Below are 16,138 nucleotides of genomic sequence, written 5' to 3' on the forward strand. Positions count from 1 at the left end.
TAGGTACGAACAGGGATTAATAATAATCAAGATGATCGCCAACCTTTCCTTGTTTCAACGGTGTTACATAAAACTTAATTAACTATATGAAATTATTGTGTTAACGTTCTACGCCAATAACATCAAAAGTGTAAGATCATATTCAATCGAGCAGGTCGGAAAAAGAATGAATGATGAAGAATGAATGTGAAATAAAACATCTTCAAATAGGAAACACTAAAAGATAAAATTATTATTTCACAGGAAATTATAAAACGAAAGACTGATAAACAACAGAATCGTGAGTAATTATAACTAGACATGAATCTACAAATAAAAGAAGGATGACAAGAAAACGATAGTGCGAAATACGAAAGAATAATAATTGGAAAATTGCTGGAAACTCAGTTAAGACTAAGGAAACACAATCTCAACGTGGTTGGTAATTATTTAGAGTTGTATCTTCTCTTCTTCAAGTGTCATCTCCACGGAGGTCGGCAATGATCATAGCTATTTGGACTTTTGAGACGGCTTAGAGTTGTATGAAAAATTATTTAATACAAACAAGACTTATGAAATGTAAAGTATAATTAAGTATAAAATCATTGGACAATATGGGGAAGAAACATTAAATAGAAATGGAATTAAAATGCTGGAATTCTGCCAAACCAATGACCTAATAATAGGAAACACATTCAGTGAATAAACCATTAACGACAAATATACATTTGTGGCTGAAGGGAGAAATGCGAAAAGCTTAATCGACTATATAGTCTATACGAGAAACCTAGAACAAAATATAAAAAACATCTTAACGGAAAAGGAACCCGAACTGTCTACACAACACAGGATGGTCACTGCAAAACTGGAGGATGAAAAAATGGAGGAAGTGGAAAGAAAAGAGTACAAGAAAGTAAATGTAAACAAACTAAAGATAAAAAGTGTGCGAGAATTTTACACGGAGGAAACTAACAAAAGACTGAGACAAATAGAGCGCCAAAAAGAAACATGGACAATGGAAGAAAGATGGAATACATACAGTGAAGTATTAAAGACAACAGCAACTGAAGTGTGTGGAATCAAAAAATATAATAAACAGTTAAAAAGGACAAGGTGGTGGAATAAAGAAGTGAAGACAGAAATAAAAAAGAAGAAAATAGCATGGAAAAAATACCTCGATACGGGATTAGAAGAAGATAAAGAAAAATACTATAGGCAGAGACGATTGACAAAAAAGACAGTCACACAAGCAAAAACAAAAACATGGAAAGAATTTGGAGAAGAACTTCAGGAAGAATATATAACAAATAATAGAAACTTTTGGACGACAATACGACACATAAGGCAGGGAAAACGAAAGGAAATAAACGCAGTAAGAGATACTTCAAACCAAATACAAATAAGCCCAGAACAAATAGCTAGGGTATGGAAAGAATATTATGAGAAAAAATTTGATACCGAAGTGATAAAGGAAGACAATATAATCAATGAAGGCGAAGAGAACACAGAGCCAGAGCAAATAAGTAGAGAAGAAGTAATAGAAGGATTATCAAATATAAAAATAGGCAAGGCAGGTGGAGATGATGAAATTGAACCGGAAATGGTAAAATACATGGGAGAAGAAGGAATAAACTGGCTATGGAAAATATATAAAGAGGCGTGGGAAAAACAAACAATCCCTAAAGACTGGCAGAACAATATCATCGTGCCAATATACAAAAAAGGAGAACATGTAAACTGCGACAACTATAGGGCAATATGTCTGTGATCGGTGTGCTTTAAAATATATACGAAAATAATAGAGAAGAGACTGAGACAAGAAGTAGAAATGGTATTGGGAGAAGAACAAATGGCATTTAGACCGGGAAGACAGACAAATGACAACATATATATCATTAGAAACCTAATAGAAAGAAGCATAGATACGGGGAAAAAACTAGTATTAGCATTCATAGACCTAAGAGCAGCATTTGACACGATAGAAAGACATATTATAGGGAAATGCTTGAGGAAAATTAACGTACCTAATGCATTGATAAAAATTATAGAAAGTACTTACAAAGAGGTAAAAGGAAGGGTACAAATAACAGGGGAAAGATCGGAAGCATTTAATTGGAAGAGAGGTATTAAACAAGGAGATAGTCTCAGCCCTTTGCTATTCATAATAGTAATGAACGAATTGATAAGAAACACTAGAGTCAGAACTAATCAACTACAGACAATAATAGGTTACCGCAGATTACAACCGGTAACAATAGAGTCCTTAATGTATGCAGACGACATAGTACTAATAGCAGATTCCGAGAATAAAATGCAGAAACTAATGGATATATGGGTAGAACAAATAGAAGAACTTAAAATGGAGATAAACGAGGAAAAAAGTAAGATAATGATAATCAGCGGCAAAGGAGATAACGAAGATAATCAAATAAAGATAAAATGTAAAAACTCAGAATTGGAAATAGTAACAACTTACGAATACCTGGGAAGTATAATAACTAATGATGGAAAAATAGACTGGGAAATAACAAATAGAGCAAAGAAATCAAACAAGTTATATTATGCGTTAGCCCCAATAATGGGAAAAAGAGAACTTGCACGAGAAACAAGAATAAAAATATATAACACAATAGTGATACCGACTGTGCTCTATGCAAGTGAAAACTGGACAATTCTGGAAAAACATAAGAGCAGGATAAACGCAATGGAGATGAGACATCTAAGAAGGATAGTTGGAAAGACAAAATGGGATAGATTAAGCAACGAGACTATTAGGAGAATGGCCAACCAGGAACCGATAATGAACAAAATAGCAAAGAGACAAATGAACTGGTATGGGCATCTGATGAGATTGCAATCCAATAGAATAACAAGAAAAATTTATGAAGCAAAAAACATCGGAAAAAGAAAAAGAGGCAGACCAAGAAAAAAATAGATACAGCAAGTAGTAGAGGCGGGAAAACTTAAACAAAAATCACTCGAGGAATTGAAAATAACGGCAGGAAACAGAAAAGAATGGAAGAGCTGGGTAAATGGAAATTAAAATAGCTAGCCCAAATCCGACACCCTGTTAGGGTAAAAGGAAGGGGAGAAATAAAGAAAGAAAGAAAGAAATGTAAAGTATAATTAAGTATAAAATCAGTCTTATATTTAATCTAAAATATTTGACCATTTCATTTCAAAAATTTCTTATGATTTTGATTACTAAAGTATATTAATCTATTTACTTTTTATTCGAACTTTTGATTACTTAGTTAATTAAAAAGTATATCTATTTTAATTTTCAACTCCAACTAACGTTTTTGAATACTGATACTAAAATTGCGAATTTTTTAATTAAAAAATAAATTTATTCTATTCTAAACTAGTGGTTCCTTGCTTCTTATATCTGTAATCTGCAGATAAGAATAAAAGCAATTCTGCACAAGCGTTATTAAAATAGATACTGATTTTCACCTTTAAAAATTACTTTCAACGAAGTGTGTTTTTGTATTTTTAAAAATGAAAAATGTATCTTCCATATAATTTGGAATAACTTTTAAATACTTTTTTATACTGATATTGGGTGTTATATCATAAAAGATTGGTGTTATTACAAATACCGACAGCTAATTTCTAAAATAAAACTAGGAATATGAAGTAGGTGAATACGGTGGAGAATATTCGTCAACCTATTACCCCAGGCCCATTAAGAAGATAATATCAATTGACTAATTATCCACGTAATTATGTTCAATATTATATGATAATCATCAATCTCATTACATAATATATGGCTTTCATTAGTAATTCAAAAGTTTCTACAATCATTTTTCGTGTTTATAATCAAATCTGTTAAGAAACTAATAAGAAGAAGTCACCCAACACCTTAGGGTAGAAGGGTTATTGATTATATATATAATAAGAAGAAATGGGGAATTTAGAAATGCAGGGGATACAGTGCTAATAGATGACATAAAGGAGTACCCAATTTAGCTGAATTGTATACATAAAGTAGAAAAGGAAATATTTTCTTCCTTTTTATAAGCAATTCTGCTTGTTCATTGGCAGAATAATACTTCTATAAAGGGTTGTCACTCCATTTTTTACGCAGTCGTCTCATACTTCTTTTGCCGATTGGTGACTTATCTCTTACTATGTTACGACGACACGGGTATCCGCCATTCTGCTTATATGATTATTCCATTCTTTTTTTCTATTTTGAGTCCATTCTGTTATTCACTGTACGTTACATTTTCTTCTAATGCCTTTACTTCTCTTTCGATCTCCCAGCGTATTTCCTGTAATTCTTCACAGTACTCTCATCTCTGCCGTTTCCAGTAGCCTTTGCGTTGTGGCTGCGCCGGGTCTTGTTTCTGAGGTATACGTCATTATTGGTCTTACACTAGCTTTATAAATTCTTAACTCTATCTCATTGTTTTTGTGTCTGGTTCGATATAGTGTTATTAAGGCTTCTTGTCAGTATATTTGATATTTGTACTCGATCTCTCACTTCTTTCTCCAAGCTGGACAGTGTTATTTCCAGGTATTATATTTTCATTACTTATTTATTACTAAGCATTCGACAATTGATCAGGTGCATAGAATAACTGCTATAATTGAAAGATCATTAGAGAAAAGAAAAGTCTGTTCTGCAACCTTCCTAGATGTGGCACAGGCGTTTGATAAAGTCTGGCATAAGGGTTTGATACATAAACTTAAATCATTCATGCCTAAACAATATTCAAATATATTACAATCATATCTAGCGAACAGACATTTTAGAGTTAAACAAGAAGATGCATACACTGATCTCAAGGATATTGAAGCAGGTGTTCCACAAAGGAGTGTATTGGGTCCAGTCCTATATCTAATATACACGTGTGATATACCTGAACTAGAAGACGACACCATAGCTACCTTCGCAGATGACACTGCTGTCTTTGCGATAAGTGACACCGTCGAAGAAGCTACAGAAAAACTACAAAATTCAATAAATAAAATCCATGAATGGACCAATAAATGGAAAATTAAACTGAATGAGAATAAATCAGTCCATATAAATTTTACCAATAAGAGAATTAATAATATTCCTATTAGAATAAATGATGTCCAAGTGCCTATTGCAACATCAGCAAAGTACTTGGGGATCACTCTTGATGCGAAACTTCGCTGGAAAGCTCACGTGAAGAAGAAAAGAGAAGAACTAGGCATCTGCTACAAGAAAATGTATTGGTTAATGGAAAGACATTCCTCTCTATCCATAAATAATAAACTCCTAATCTATAAACAAATACTGAGACCAGTATGGACCTATGGCTGCCAACTCTGGGGCTGTGCCAAGCCTAGTTACATCAAATTAATCCAGATATTCCAGAATAAAGTACTGAGGAACATCGTAGATGCGCCTTGGTACGTTAGGAACAACGAGCTTCACCGGAACCTCAAGATGCAAGACGTCAATCAGATAATCAAGAAATTTGCAGGGAGCCATGAACAACGATTCCATCATCATGTAAACGTCGAGGCTATCCAGCTCCTCGACAATAGAAACCTAGAAAGAAGGCTCAAAAGAACAAAGCCTTTTAAACTGGTATAATGAGTGAGTGAAAAGCAGAGTAAAGTGTTGTGCGAGTATGCATGCTAAATTTAATGCTAGTTATTAGAAATAATAGGAAAGATACTAGTGAGTAGACACCTAATTTTAAGATTTCATTAGTAATTTAAGTTTTTCATCTGGTTGGTTCTTTGCTATCTAGTATTGTTTTAGTTTCCTGAGATGTCAGGAATATTGTCATATTAAAGTCTTTTGCTCTTATGTTAAATTTGTGGACCAGTCTTTGCAGACTATCCTTATCTTGGGCTATCAATATTGCGTCGTCTGCGTAACAGAGTATTTTTATTTCTTTGTTTTCCTTTCTGTATCGTCTTTCTTTGTTAACGCTTGTAATGATTTCATCCATGATTAAATTAAAGAGCATTGGGCTCAATGAGTCTCCTTGTCTTATTCCGCTACCTATAGGTTCTGTCAGTTGTCCATCTATTCTGACTTTTATTTTGTTGTTGTAGTAGAAGTTTTCGATAGTTTTTATAATATTTAGTGGAACTTCTTTATTATACGCAAGATGAATTACATTTTAGAGTCTTACTCTGTCAAATGCTTTCTTTGGGCCAATCAGACACAGAAATGATCTACTATATTCTATTAATTTTTCAGTAATTTGCTTTACAGTGAATATTGCATCTGTACATGATCTCCCAATACAAAAACCCTGTTGTTCATCTGCTAACTTATCCTCTGATTTATTAGTACTTTTAGGGTAGTATTCAACAAGTTTGTAGCTCTGTAGTTTTCTGGCTGTTTTTTATCTCCTTTTTTGAATTGTGTATTGCGTTTTAGAATTGTATTAATTAATTTTCTTAATTGTTCTGTCATTGCTGCTTCCCAATATTTCAGTAGTTAATTTATTATCCCGTCTTTACTTGCTGCCATTTTTGTTTTTCAGCTTTTGAACGAACTTTTTGTACATTTATATTAAGTTCTTAGTTTGCGGTAATTTCTAGTGTTTCCGGTTCTAGCGTCGTTTGTTCTTCTTCTGCATACCAACCGTAAAAATCATGTTCCATTTCTTTCAAAAAGCGTTCCCAGTGATAATTTCTTATTTTTCTTAAAGTGCATGTGTTTCGTTTCTAATTGTCTTGTGATTATGGCCTCTTTTGTTTTGGTTGACGTTGATGTATTTCAGGTAAGCTTTATTCTTTTCTTTATATTTTTTCTTTATTTCTGTACAAAAACATGGAGTTCTTCGCCTTGTGAACGATTTATTTTTATTTATATTTCTTTCACCGAGATATTTGACTTTAAAACGATTTCTAATTTCACATAGTTAGAAATTATTATAACAAATCAACTGAACCCAGACATAGAAATAAATTTTAAATTACTACTACCTCCTGACCTAATGTCAACCCATTCCAATAAGTTTCGCAGCCCAGAGAACTTCTTTCGTCAGATGCCTCGTCTTCCTTCGATCTAAAAGCTACTAAAATAAGCTACTTATCTTCGCTAAACTGTTATCAATGGTTCTTTATATGTATGCATTTTTTCCATCACTTGATCATTTGAAGATGTAAACTTTTATACATTTTGTGTAGAGAAAGGAACCAAAAACTTTATTAGAAAGTTGTTTTCGTTCATGACCAACAAAGTAAATGGCACCTTTGTACGCATACCACCTGCATGGAAAACAGTTACCAGATATTTGTTGATCTACCGTGTTTGAATTTTCATTCAGCACCGCGTTTGATGAAGCCATGAGAGAGCAAAATGACGTCATAACGCGGTGTTATTTTTTAAAAGAGTACAAGACATTACAACATTTAATAGACATAGAAATAAAGATGTAAAAGAACTCGAACAATAAGAATACAAATGAAAATAATATAAACCAAATGTGTAAAGATCGACTAACTAAACAAATATTTATTTTTAAACCGAAGAAAAGAAGAAATGTAGGTCGCTTTATGAAAAAGGAGAATAAAGTTAGAGCACTAGAATCTAGAAGGATAAAAAGATATTTATACCCCAATAACCCGAATGAACATAATTCTTCGTGTGTAGCTATTTTCCATTTTATGAATGCTTAGTCGATTTTTTGACCACCATAAGCGACATTTTTCCACACTACCCGAGCATAGGATTTTCAGTTCTCCTCTGATATTAGTCTTAACTTATTTACTTCATCTACATAGTTTTTCTTCTATGTATCTAACCGAAAAGACTATGACGCATATCAGCGTCTAGACAAAAACGCTGTCAGCGAAGCTAAAAACAAAATTCTGGAAGAACAGTGTATAGAAATCGAGATATTGGAACGCAAACACGATTGGTTAAATTTTAACAAAAAGATCGAAGAAACAGCAGGTTTCTATAAATCAAAAAGACGGAGACACTTACCAAACTCTCAAGAAGAAAATTCAATGGTTGATATTGAATAAATAAAAACAACATGGATAAACGATGTAACAACAATATTTGAATCAAATAGGTGTGTCACTATCACACAAAATAAAAATGGGGATATTGGAATATCGTTTCTCATCTCATCTACTTTTATAATTCTTTTATTGTATGAGTAGAACCTGCTGTAAACAGCATTATGAAGTAAAAAACCTCAGGGCTAGATGACTAAGTAGAATTTTTAAAAATTATGGACAAAGACGCAGTAAAAAGACTTATCTTGGTCTTCAACAATATATACCAAAGTGAAAAAATACTAGTGCTTTAGACCAACTTTCATAACAATATTTAACAATACTTAAACAATCTAATGCGAAAAGATGTGAAGACCATCAAATAATAAGCCTTATGAGCCACCTAGTAAACTTTTTTTAATTTATACATAAAAGAATAAATGTGTAAGGCTCATATGACATACATAATTCGTCTTTAGGAATTCATTGGGCACCTGAAACGCACTTTTTGCAATAAAAGTTCTCTTTTAACGATGTAGAGACGTAAATTATGATATTTATGTATTTTTGTTAATTAGGAGAAAGCGTTCGATAGAATAACAAATTGTCACCTTGTTTCGTCAGACTTTCCTGGTATTTAAAAGTTATTCCAATGAGTAATTTGAATAAGCACCTACCTTGACTGGAGCAATAGTTTCTTCTACAATTTCTACAATTTCTTCGTCCTGAAAAAAATTTCTTTATTATAATACTTTCTAAATGTTTTATATCAAAATAGTCTAAAAATATTTAGGTAACTCGTCTCTACGGGATACGAAGTAAGACCGTGGTAATGTAAAAGGATAAAAATATTGACTACTGGGAGGCGAGGAAAGAAAAACAGGAGGACAAACCAAAAAAACAAATATCTCTTCTTTTTAAAGACAAACCAAAGAAAACAAATATTTCTTCTTAGATGTCCTCCAGTAAATTGTCGTGCCATCGTTTTCGTGGTCTTCCTACTGATCGTCTTCCCATTGGGGAACCGTCTCTTGCTATCTTTACTACTTTATTTGTTGTCATTCGGCTTATATAATCATTAATGTTAACCGTGGTAACAAGCAATCTTACTACGTGACGCGTTTTCTATTTTCTGTCGACAACAACAGGATTAGGCAGTTGCCACCGAGTGAGCTAGTTGGATACCTAGGTCGAAGGTATAATGAACTCGGGCAGACTAAGGTAGCCTTTACCGAGCTGTAGACCCAGCTTGATCGTATTCAACGAGCTGGGCTGAAATCAGCGCAAAAGCTGTTTGTCCTGAAGACTTACCTGCTGCCAAGATATGTTGACAAGCTTTAGAGTCCTGCAAAGTAGTATTGCTTGGTCCGTCGTTTGCCAAGTGTAATTGAATAAAGTGTTAGCGTTTACTTGAGTCTTCCAAATCTCTCGTAACCTCCTTCAGTTATATTTTCTTCTGGATGAACGTCGTGTTTCACCTTATTACAAAAAAATCGTCCTAGTACAAACTTCCTAGTTGGTAGAGCTGTGAATCCTTATTCGTTGGATCAGTAATAAGGGCACTTTTTAGAGTACGTACTCTGAATGGGCAAATAGTGATTGCTGATTGTACCTGATCAAAAGTGTGTGCCATATTCGAGCTTCTCTTTCTTACTTCGGAACTCTTGAGTCGCACCCCAGTGCTGTTACTATTCTTTCAAGTTTCTAACTTTTATGAGACTGTACAGCCTTCCAGTTTCCTGGGAGCTAAGGTTTTAGAATTAGCTTAGAATTAGCTTAGAAACTAGATCTTAAAATTTCTAAGTGGTGAGTAATGTATTGTTTTCTACTCATGCATCTTTCCAATACCATCGAACGAGATGGTCGTTTGCAATACCATCTGTTCTCTTTGACCTTTGATCATTCTACATATTTCTTTTTGTGTTCCGTAGAAATTGTGTTCCATCTGTTTTGAGAAGCTCTTCCAGTGTTTCCTTTTTATTTGTCTAACTAAAGTATTCATTTCATTTCTAATTGGTATATAGTGATTATATGCCTGCTGTGTTTGTTGTGTATTGTAAAAGGGCTTTCTTCTTTTCTTTACATTTTGTCTACACTTTCTCACTAAAACTTCTTTTTTGATATGTTAGTGTTCGTTACTTTTATCCCTACAAATGATTCTGTTGCTGCGTTAGTTCTGTATTTTTGAGTTTTTCCCAGATATCATCGATATTATTGTTTTCTAATATTTCATTCCCAGCAATGTTCTATGATATTCTTTTTCTGCATAAGTATTCCGTGGATTCCGTATTTAGTCCTTCGACTCTGATTTTTGTTTGTGTTGTCGCCGCTCTCTTGGGTGTACAGTATTTTATGATGATTGTTCTTTTACATAATACTAGGCTATCGTCGCTACCTACATCGGCTGTCAGGGCTAGAAAACTAATCAATATCCTAAAAACATCGGGAAATGATGGTGAGGATATAAGACTAATCTTAAACTTATTTCTCGAGATCGTCACAGTCGGTAAAGGATTTCGACATGGTTGCATACTGTCACCAATACTATTTAACATATACTATGAAAACATCTTTAGAGATGAGTTTGACGAATCAGAAGATCGTATTTAAGTAAGTGACCAACTTTTAAACAATATTAGAAAGATTGGAGAAAATATGCTACTTGGACTGCATTACCAAAGATACCTGGGATCGTAGCTACGAAATAAAAACTCATAAAAAAAGCCAGTAGCTTATTTGACGGTCTTGGGAAGATTCCCTGCAATTTTTCTTATACCCTTCTCTCTATGGAGTAGAAAATTAAAGTTTTACAAAACATACCATATAATAGTTAGAGGTATTTAAAATGTGGTGCTACTGACGTATATTAAGGGTCTCATATATACACCATTTTACTAATATAGCTAGTCTTCAGAAGAGAATACTCGCTAAACTATACGTAATAATAAATATCAACTTTTACAGTTCATATTACAAGGCAAGATTGAGGGCAAGAGAGGCACTTGACGCAGATGTGTAACCTGGCTTTCCAATCTTAGGAAATAAACTCCCCTTACAGCCACTAATATTTTTTAAGATGCTGAGAATAGGATAAGATGAGCCAATATGGTCGCCAACATCACAAGAAGCAGGCACCTTTAGAAGAAGCAGATCCATTCAGATTTTACACTATTACGTTATCATTTTTGTTTTCTGACAAGGGTTTAAACCATAGATCCACTAGATCATTGGCAGTGAACTGATTGCGATAATAAGTGAATTTACTATTACTAGAGAGATTCTCTAGATAGAGATTCTCTTGTACTCAGCAAGGCTGATAAGGGTAATTGTGTTGTAATCTTAGAACAAACTCAATACATAGAGAAAGTAGAATCTTTTCTTTCAGATAACAGTTTTGTAGTTTTGGAAAAAAATCCACTTAACACCTTTATTAATAAAACAAAAGCAATGGTCAAATTGTTTAATGATACTATTACTAAATATAACAACAGAAAGTTAATTGTATCTAATCCTATAACACCTAGGTTATATGGACTTCCTAAAATCCATAAACACAATTGTCCCATAAGGCCGGTAGTAAGTTTTTGTAATACTCCAGTTTCTATTTTATCAGAGTTTATTTACAACACAATTCAGTCTATCACTAATTTTAAACCTAAGTTCTCCATCAAAAATTCTTTAGATCTAATAGAACGGTTAAATAACATTAGGATAGAAGAGGGTTTTTATTTAGTTTCTTTTGATGTTTCCAATCTGTTTACTTCTGTACCAAGAGATGAAACATTACCTTTAGTACACAATCTTCTAGACAATTGCAACATATCAGCAAAAGACAAAGATGCTATCTTAACTATACTTAAATTCTGTCTGGATCAGGACTTCTTTCAATTCAATCAAAAAATATACAAACAACCAACAGGTTTAGCAATGGGATCTCCACTATCACCTTTTCTGGCTGACATTTTCTTAGACAGCTTAGAACAGAAGTTTGTTAACAACAACAACAAAATAGTTTTTTGGTCAAGGTATGTTGATGATTGTATAGCTCTCATACAGGGAACCCAAGATGATGCTTTACAGATTCTGGATGATCTTAATAACCTCCATCCCAACATCTCTTTTACTCTGGAACCAGAATCTGATAAAAAGTTGAACTTCTTGGATATGACTATTTCCCGTAATAAAGATTCTTTAGAGTACAATATTTACAGAAAACCTACCCAAACAGATCATGTTATACATGATACATCTAATCATCCAACCCAACATAAAATGGCTGCTTTCAACAGTTACATTCATAGGTTACTCAAATTTCCACTTTCTAATGATAATTTTAATTCAGAACTTAACACTCTTAAACAAATTGCTTTCAATAATGGTTATGATCCTAACATTATCTATAAGCTTCTAAATAGAGCTAAACTAAAAATTGCAGAAAAGCTTGCATATTCATCACAATGTTTTCTTCAACCTACTGCTTCTAATAACACCAGATATTTCTCCTTCACCTACATTAGCAGCATTTCCAATAAAATATCTAAACTTTTTACTTCTACAATCGATAACATCAAAATTTCCTTCAAGTCACACAACACCTTAGGTTCCTTCTTAATCAACACCAAAGATAGGATGAACACACTTGACAAAAGTGGTATTTACAAATTAAAATGTGATGATTGTGATGCCTCTTATGTAGGTAGAACCATTAGAAAGTTATCCACTAGAGTTTCAGAACATTTGAAAAGACCAAACTCTTCAAGTTTTGGTCAACACTTATTATCCAGTAAACACAATTTTAACATCAACACTGGTTCATCTATCTTACATGACATTAGTAGAAAGAAAAACTATATGGAGTTGGATTTATTGGAAGATTTGGAAATTACAAGGGAAACGAATGAAAACTCTCAATGTCTTAATACTCAAATTAATTTAAATTGTACTAAATTTAAACCTATTTTTAAAAACTTTATTACAGCTTCACCTCGTAGGGGACCCAGCTCGACTGTTTAGACTTCCTGCACTGAGCACATCCATAGTAATTTTATAGTTATACCATTGACTGTGGGTTCAACTGAACTACTTGGATTACACCCCATTTATATATTTTGCTTTCCATTTTGATTTTCAATTATTAGTATTTTAATTACATAGTCAGATCTCTTCCTTTCTATATTACAGATAGTGCTTGGTAGACCATTTTATTGTAGTCAACCACCCACTGTTTAACATATTGTTTAGTCCGCTTCTTGCATTCTTACTTTTCGTCTATTTCAGTTGCTCTCAAACTAACACCTTAATTATTACAGACATGTTTGAGTGTGAGATCTGGATTATTCAATTTACTTAAAAATATTCTATATAATTTTATATTTCATCAGTGATCTCCTATAGTAGTGTCAGTTGGACTTTTGGTCAATACTTAGTTTCATAGAATTGTAAAAGGTGCAGATCACATATCTATGATTGTGACTGCTCATCCAAGTTGTCATTTGTCACATGTCACCCCAACATTTCCGTTAGATCAGGAGCCATTCTGTCTCCGACTTCTTCAAGCAATGTAGCCTCCCTTAAATTATTTTAAAGTGTTTGTTTGTCTATTTGTAGTGTAGTGTAATGTACAATTTTATGTTTATGACATCTTGTTCTTGCCGGATAGGCCACAATTGACGAAGTAAGTCTATAAACGTTAATCATATAAAAAACCTTTTTTCAACCATAAAACTTCGAGTTTTTATCGAAGGTATTCAATTTCTTTGGTTATAAAAAAACGTTTCTTGGCTTATTTCAGATGCCCCTGAAGATGATCTAGGGATCGAAAGTACTTGGGCAAGATTTAATTAAACTGTGCTCGATATATGCCTTTTATCTGATCAAAGTTAATTTACTATTATACTGGTACTCTATTCATCAGGTAGCTTTATACATACAGCTATTGTTAGAGGTACATTCAATAATGAGTCTTCTCCTTCCTATGTCAGCTCAGATGATATTATCAGTTGGAATTATACCGGTACCTTACTTTACTTTAACTACTAAAATAGTTGTTGAATAAAACAATTTTAAACGTAAATTAGATGTAAAGGCACTAAAAATTGAATGAAAATGGAATACTTACAATATTTTAAAAATATAACAATTTTCAAGTAAGTGTTAGCCAAGATTCTTTAAAAAAAGGAGAGACAAGAGGTAGTGATAATTAAATACAATATATACAATGTCGTGCTCTCTTTTCTAGAAGAAAAATTTAGAAGTTAAAATAGATAGTTTTTTTTATTTGGTTCCCGAAAGTCAACTTTCTTCTGCTGATTCTTATTATCAAAAATTATTGACAATTACTGCGACAGATTATCAGACAACCGATGGACAAAAAGTATTGTCGAGTCGAGACCAAGACAAGAAGTACTACGGAGCAGAGTATGGACCCACCCACCAACTAAATGGACAAACACAAAACAAAATTAAAAAGAAAAATAGAATAAAAATTGAAGAAATAAAGAGTCTGGAGATTTATCGAAAGTTAACTAGGTCTTTAAGGTCAAAATACGTCTCTGAATTATTATTAAAGCTGTTGGCAACCCAAAACGGAGCAAGAGAGCCATCCTGTTTCGCGTTTTAACATAGAACACAAATTGCTGCAAAATACAGTTAGTTATCTTAACACGCATTGAAATATCAGTTTGACTGGAAAAATGATAAAATCATAATAATTAAACTGATTTTAGTTTAAATGGTAAAAAGTTTAAATTGCTTTCATAAAAATATTACAAACTTATAGTTTTACGTACTTGTTGGACTTCTTCTAAAGCTACTTCAACTTCAGCCATTTTCACTTGTTTTTGAGAGAAGATTCGAAACGAGTTAATAGTTCGAGTTCACAAGAACGACTAATTAGGCAGTTGGTATAAAAAATCTTTATCGAAATCAATTTCCGGACCTAAAGGTTAGCGATATTCGATATTTTAATCTAATTTCCTTGAAAGCTCCGCGATTTTTGGCTAGATACTAGATTTTATGCGTGATATTGATATAAGTTATATGTGATCATGATTTTTACGTATTATTAGGTTTATTTCATCTTTAGACATATTATTTTCGCTACTGTTTTACCTTCAGATTACTCGCATAGCAACTTGTTATATGGGCGGTCGCGTGGGATATACGTGTGTCCCAGGATAAATCAGGTCTAAAATATACATTCAATTGCCGTTTTAATATAAAACTAAGTTTGTTTTTATAAAGTATTTTTTAGACAACCTTATATTTTGTTATAAGTGAATAAATACATTTTATAAATTAATGTTTGATGAAATAATAACCAGATCATTTATCTTCTTCTGTTGAGCATTTTAAGTAGATGCATGACCAGTGATTCTTTCTGATGTTCTTTGCAAATCCAGTTATTGCGCAGGGAACAAATTTTTCGAGGACATATCTAGCATCGACCATTTCCTGTTTTGGCCCTCGGAAGAAGTCATAGCTTTCTCCGACTGTTCTTAGGTTCCAAGTAAAAATCCGCATTTTTCCCTCAATTGTTACCCTCAAACATTAGGAATTTAAAATATCTTTGTAATCTACGGCATCATTAGGTCCAAAGCTAAGCTGCGTAAAAAATCGCGCCATACAACTCACAGGTTCAAGTTATACATTTAGAAGAGTACTAAGGCACTCATTCCCGCAAAAATCCGCATTTTTCTTGCAATTGTTTCTCTCAAACATTAAAAATACAAAATCTCTTTCTAAGCTGCGTAAAAAATCGCGCCGTGCAACACTAAGGTTCAAATAATATATTTAGAAGAGTACTAAGGTATTTATTCCTGCAAAAATCAGCATTTTTTCCGCAATTGTTTCCCTTAAACATTAGGAATGCAAAATCTCTTTCTAAGCTGCATAAAAAATCGAGCCGTACAACACTTAGGTTCAAATTATGCATTTGGAAGAGTACTAAGGCATTTATTCCTTCAAAAATCCGCATTTTTTCCGCATTTGTTTCCCTCAAACATTAGGAATGCAAAATATCTTTCTAAGCTGTGTAAAAAATCGCGCCGTACAACACTTAGGTTCAAATTATACATTTGAAAGTTTACTAAAGCATTTATTCCTGTAAAAATCTGCATTTTTTTTGCAATTGTTTCTCTCAAACATTAGAAATGCAAAATCTATTTCTAATCTGCTACAGGTCTTATCAGTTCCAAAGCTAAGCTGC

At 33.0% G+C, this 16,138-nt stretch overlaps 1 protein-coding gene across 2 annotated transcripts in view; it reads right to left on the minus strand.

Annotated features, from left to right (window-relative positions):
• LOC140440170 (uncharacterized) overlaps positions 1-14,884 on the minus strand; it is a 68,732-nt gene extending 53,848 nt beyond the window's left edge. The window contains exons 1-2 of one of the 2 annotated variants that reach the window (XM_072530488.1): positions 14,721-14,884; positions 8,610-8,657 (exon numbers count right to left, since the gene is read on the minus strand). In XM_072530488.1, the coding sequence (XP_072386589.1) occupies positions 8,610-8,657; positions 14,721-14,759 (87 nt within the window). In that variant the 5' untranslated portion in view covers positions 14,760-14,884. The remainder of the gene's footprint in view (positions 1-8,609; positions 8,658-14,720) is intronic. The other variant, XM_072530491.1, reaches the window with a different exon arrangement.
• Positions 14,885-16,138: the final 1,254 nt, after the last annotated feature.

Source organism: Diabrotica undecimpunctata, chromosome 4 (assembly GCF_040954645.1).
Source record: "Diabrotica undecimpunctata isolate CICGRU chromosome 4, icDiaUnde3, whole genome shotgun sequence".
Lineage (NCBI taxonomy): Eukaryota > Metazoa > Arthropoda > Insecta > Coleoptera > Chrysomelidae > Diabrotica > Diabrotica undecimpunctata.